This window comes from Aplysia californica, unplaced genomic scaffold, assembly GCF_000002075.1.
Source record: "Aplysia californica isolate F4 #8 unplaced genomic scaffold, AplCal3.0 scaffold00477, whole genome shotgun sequence".
NCBI classification, from domain to species: domain Eukaryota; kingdom Metazoa; phylum Mollusca; class Gastropoda; order Aplysiida; family Aplysiidae; genus Aplysia; species Aplysia californica.
The window spans coordinates 523,286-529,013 of NW_004797747.1; the positions used below are offsets into that span (position 1 = coordinate 523,286).

The 5,728-nt window shown below is 46.2% G+C and overlaps 1 protein-coding gene across 1 annotated transcript in view; it reads right to left on the minus strand.

Moving 5' to 3' along the window:
* Positions 1-376: 376 nt before the first annotated feature.
* Positions 377-5,728, minus strand: part of LOC118477131 — a 9,225-nt gene continuing 3,873 nt past the window's right edge. Inside the window, exon 4 of the mRNA XM_035971650.1 lies at positions 377-5,547. Coding sequence (XP_035827543.1) covers positions 2,032-5,547 — 3,516 coding nt within the window. The 3' untranslated portion in view covers positions 377-2,031. The remainder of the gene's footprint in view (positions 5,548-5,728) is intronic.

The window sequence follows — 5,728 nt, forward strand, 5'->3', positions numbered from 1 at the left end:
TATATATATAATTATGTGCCTCGAGCAAATACATTATTGTATCGCCTCGTTTTGATCAACACGAAAATATAACTTGAACAATCATGTCTTGGTTAAGCCAATTCTTAAGCAATTCCAATGAATACACAATACATGAAGGCCTACAAACAAACAGTACGGACTCCAAGGTTACTTGATTACAAGCAACAGAAACAACAACTACAATGACGACAACAACAATAACAACACAGACGACGACGACGAGGACAACACGAACAACTACAACAACTACAATGATGATGACGACGACAACAATAACAACTCCAAAAACAACAAAACAGCAACAACAACAACAACAACAACAACAACAACAACAAAAGAGACGTGAGAGACAATATTCCCGACACACACTTTATATTCTAAAGAAGCATAATAAGTAGTTTGAAAGCTGGATTTTACTCAACTTGTCATACAAGTTGAGAACATAATGTTATTGCCATACATGGCTATGGTATTTTCTTACTTAAAACAGAAAATTAATCAGTGTGAACGGCATAAAAATAATTCTTTATCAAATAATAAATACAAGAAATAAAGGCAACACTGAGTGGCAGCTGCTATCAGAGATTCACTGTACATTTTAAATTAATGCTGTTGATGGCGAAAGCACACATGTTGGAAATTGTTCCACTTTATATTGATAATACATGTATATACAATCGTCCTATGTATAATATACATAATTTTTGGGTAGTAATGGTCGACACGACACTGCAAAGGGATTGTGTCGTTTATTATCATGGGTCATGAGTTTAAGTAGGAACAGAGAATGGGCTGAACAAGCACCGCCATGTCTTGTTCATAATCTTTAAAAAAAACAAAACATGATAGAGGGAAAGATCTAAGCCAACAAAAATGAACAGTGTTTTGTAAACTAAACTGATCCACTGAGAGAAAGCGCACTTTGCAATAAAGAGAAAATAAATGCAGGGGGCAAGCATCAGCAACAACAAAAAAAAGCTTGGAAATCAAAATGAGGCTAACAAAAACCTACACTTACAATATATAAACAAAGCCAAGTGAGATTTGCTCCTACTTTCTTAAACTTAATGGATATAATAAAAAATTAATGTGCGAAACAATTGACATTTGCACGTTAGGCGCCATTATTTTATGCACACTCAATCACCAGAGAATGGTGACTAACAATTGGAAAGGTGAGAAATTGTAGAAATGCGACAATCAATTTAAAAAAGAAAAACAAGAGAGAAAGAAATATTACACTAATAATTCTGACGACGAAGCATTAGCATTAGCGACATTCATGCCAACGTCAAGCAACCTGGCAGGGTATGGTTCGCGTTTTACTACTAAATTGTTTTCTGTGGCCCTGTAAAGTAAAAAAGAGAAATCTTCAATTGCTCCAGATCCGTTTTCGCAGTTATTGTAATCCGCTGCACGCTTTCAGAGAAACCAATTTAATTTTGTCTCTTTTTATCTAACTTACAGTCCTGGCCCAGGTATAAGACAGAATTTTCAGTATCATTTTGGATTTGTAGTATCAATATGGACAACAATAGTGTGCCGATCCAAATTGATACAGTATTTAGTACATTACGTTGTCGACCCCCATACAGTCCAAACATCAGGTGCTAGATCTAGTAGCCCACCCGTTTTTTCACTATGCCACCTTAGAATTTAAAAATGATCAACAAGCACAAAGATATCTCTATGAAATAATTGCACTGCCATTGCCATGCGATAAATTAGTATAGATCTAGTGATAAGCGTGGCTTTGCCCGACGAAATAGCGCTCTATGCGAGTCCGAGTGTGGTATCGGGCTTTTTGCGTAATTGATTGCAGTCCCAGAAGTTTGAAGCCCTACTGGGCACAACATAGATCATTTCATAGATGGACAATTGTCGGAACAATTGGGTGAGAAGAAATATATCTGGAAGGACGAGATATTCTACAGATAGGTACCCAACTGGGATTTGAACTCGAACATGACAGATCAAGTTCAAAACTTACAACGCCATAGCTGGGGATCATCAGGCTTTGGCCGATGACTGTGTATCACCGCCCCGAGGACGTCCTTCACAATAGTGCTTCTTATGGGCCAGATAGGTGGCCTGCTTAGAAAAGGAAATGTCACAGTTCTGACAGTAGCGGGTACCAGGTCGTTCGTCTCTCAGCAACGGTGGGAATGGTGTAGAAGGGGAGGCCCCAGAGTGAGGTCGGTGGGGGTGGGACGGGAGGAAGAAGTATGGAAGTGAAGAGGCAGCGGCGTATGGAAATGTGGCTGCTGGTGTGGAGAGGAGGGATGGGTGGTATGGTGGGAAGACGGCCGGGTTCGGGAAAGCTGCCATGGAGGGGAGACTTGTGGGTGCTGGAGGGGATGTGCTCTGTTTGATGCTGATGCTAGGCCCTGAGGTGCCCAAGCTTGCGGCAGAGAATGACGAGGAAGAAGACGCAGCGACGGGTGACGTACGAGACGATGACGTAAGTGATAATGGCGGCGATGATGATGTTGTAATTGCATGTGCTGGGGACGTCGGGGACTGGCGTAGGTGTGGCTGTGAGGGTGAACCCATCAAAAAGTTTGGGTTGGGCGTCCCATGGTCCGGTAAAGGTGAGTCCCGTTCAGACTTGATGACGAATGTTTCGGGAGCAGTACTTTGATCAATGCTTTCATCACCAGAGACACTCTCTCCACGGGGATGAGCTCTCGGTCTACGGGCCGAGTCTCTCTGCCAGGTGCTGCTGGCCTTAACTGTATTGCCAGAGTCTGGAGAATCTGGTGGTATATCTCCTCCCGTCTCACTTTCTGGGCGAGACAGCTGATTTTGGCTGTTATGAGCAAATCTTACTTCTATGCCTGGAGTTAAGCGAGACTCATCACTGTCACTAACTGGCTCTGGTTTAACACGAGGGACGTCATGGCTCACTGTGTCTGTCCCTTCAGGTAGCTGCTCCTGACCAGGGACAAAACGTTGAGGTGACGTCATCCTATGGCGATTGTTGTCATCCACAGAGCCTCTTGTTAGGGGTGATGATGGCGACATGGATAGTTCATTCGAGTGATGATTGTCATTTCCATCCTCGGAGGTCGACTCAGATCTCAATTTTGCACGCACAGGGTGCAAAAAGTGATCAACTTTCGGGATTTGTTGTGCTTCTTCCCCGTCGATTGGATCCATCGGCTCTTGCTTAACAACAACACGAAGATGTGAGCTGTCATTCGAGTCTTCCATATTGCGAGCTGAAGATGCCCTGTCGAATTCCTCTCCTTCCTCCGATGTCGAAAATAGCGGCTTTTCATCGAAAGGTGAGTTAGGGTCCCTAACTACCATAATTCTGTCTTGTTCATGAGAGCTGTCATGGTCATCGTCAAGCTCATCTTGAGCACGTTGATCACGTCGATGGTCAATACCAGAAGTTGTACGCCTGTCTAGTCCTGGCCTCACGGGAGACCGCGATTCCCTCTGCATTCGACTACGTAACTGACCGGTGTGGTTTGCTTCGAAATGTGCTCTAAGATCTTCGGCAGATTTACCCACATAATCACAATGAATGCACTTCATGAGCCCCGCCACGTACTGGGAAGCCGCTATCTCGTGAACCTTGAAGTGTGAAGCGAGAAAATCGGCGTTGGCAAAGTTCTGACCACATAACGGACACGTCTGGGGAACGTCTACTTTAGGGAGAGGGTAGTCAAACTTTTCGTACGCTTTCCGAGATCGGCGACGTTTGTAGGGCTCGTTCTTCAGTCTTAAGAGTTCTGTATCGGTGCAACCAGTGGCGACCGAACTCTGGATGATGGGGACAAGCGCTGGCTCGTGATATTCAAGCATGTTCTCGTCTGTGAACTCTACTCCTTCGTCTATGTGGGTTTTCCCATGCATCCGCATCCCACGAGCAGTATTCCCGCGGTATCCACAAATAGTGCACCGATAAGCTCTCGTAGGAGCGTGGACTTTCATGTGCTCAGCCAATCGATTTTCAGTAATAGCGACGTGGTCACAGTGCGGGCAAGGGAAGCCACCCTCACACATGTGCAGGCGCAGCAAGCGAGCGGAGGCAAAGATACTGTTACATCTAGCACACGTAAACTCTTCCTGGGGCGAGTCAGGAGGTCCGTCGTCCACCTCATCTGAAGGAGAGCTCAGCGCCACTTGCTCGGAGGAATTCGCAGACTGCAGGATAACTGATTGCTCACTGTCTTTCCCAGCAGGACAATAGTATTCCTTATGCGCCTCTAAAATACTAGCATTACTGAATTTGATTCGGCACGGCACGCAAAAGTATTTGTATGTCATGTCACCACCAGGCTTGGGGGCAGCTGGCGGGGACATCTCTTGTTTTGGCGCTTTGGGGGACTCTCTGGATGATGAAGGTACTTCAGATCCATGTCTCGAAGGGGAACTGCGTTGAGAAAGACTCGGTTTATCGTCTAAAATGAGGTGATGGTCTGAGCTCAACGAAAGAAGATGAGGGGGTTCAGAGGGGATACTCCCTCTTCTCTTGCCGGAACAGTAATGTTTCTTGTGGATGAGATAGTTGTCGTGTTTGTAGAAGACAATGTTGCAGTCGGAGCACTTGCTGATGTTATTTGGAGCTGAAGGGGAAGGCAGAGTGCCCATACTCGCCGCTAATTTGCCAGGAGGTGACAGAGCGAGAGGAGTGGCACCATGAGCTGCCAGGAATGCTGTATTCGGAACTAGAACTGATGGGTGGGGCAATATGGCAGTGGGGGCGTGGCTAGCACTTGCGTGTGGCGAATCAGATCTAGTGTGACGCTGAGAAGATGAAGATGATGAAGTGCTTTCACACTGTGTAGAGCGTAATGGACTGGAAGACATTTTCATGCTGTCGTTCTTCAGATCTTTCTCATAAGAATCATGTGACATGGCAGTATCTGACAAAGAAGATGATGAAGACGTTCGAATGACTCTCCTTGCATCAAGAGCACCATCTTTGTCTGGTTGGAAGAAATTTGCAGACTTCTGGTCATCTTGACTAGCATCAGAAACCGGTTCCTTTTTGGTCACTGTCAAATCTAAAGGATGGTCCACGTCATCGTCACCACCTCCGTCACTATGCTGGTCAGTTCCACTGGAGGGCGTGGCAGCAAACGTTTTTCCTCTGTGCAGTTCCTCCAAGGTCCGAGTATAATCCTGCCGCGATGAGGTGGACTGCGGCGTTGGAGGAGACAAGAAGTGCGTAGCAGATGACGTAGGTGTCCGTTTTCCGCGGGGAGACGGTAAAGGAGATGATGTAGCGCCCCTCCCCTGAGGGGTATGCCGTCCAGGCGAGGTTTTAATGCGTGCGTTTCCCAGAGTGTTCACTCCGCCTCCTGCACTTCCTTCTTGAATATGAGAGGGCATCATCTGTGGCATGAGTACCGTGGGTACACTGATGGCCATGTTGGCCATGCCGTTAGCTGTGAGGACCGGAGTGGTGAGGATGACAGTGGCTGCGCCGGACACACTCGTAGGGTCGACAGTCGCTTGTAGTAGGGGAGGGGTACCGGGTAAGATGAGGCCTCCCTGATTCAGTGCGGCCATCTGTGGGGACAGAGGGCACGATGTAGTGAGAAGGAGAGCTTGCAGTTATTTGCTTGGGTGGGGGTGGAAGACACATAAATAGACGTGAGTAAAAAGAAGCTCATCGACGTGATAATGGGAATTTAACGTTGAGAAAAAGGCAAAAAAACCAGAGAGAGTAGAGGAAGTGTGTGTATGGGGG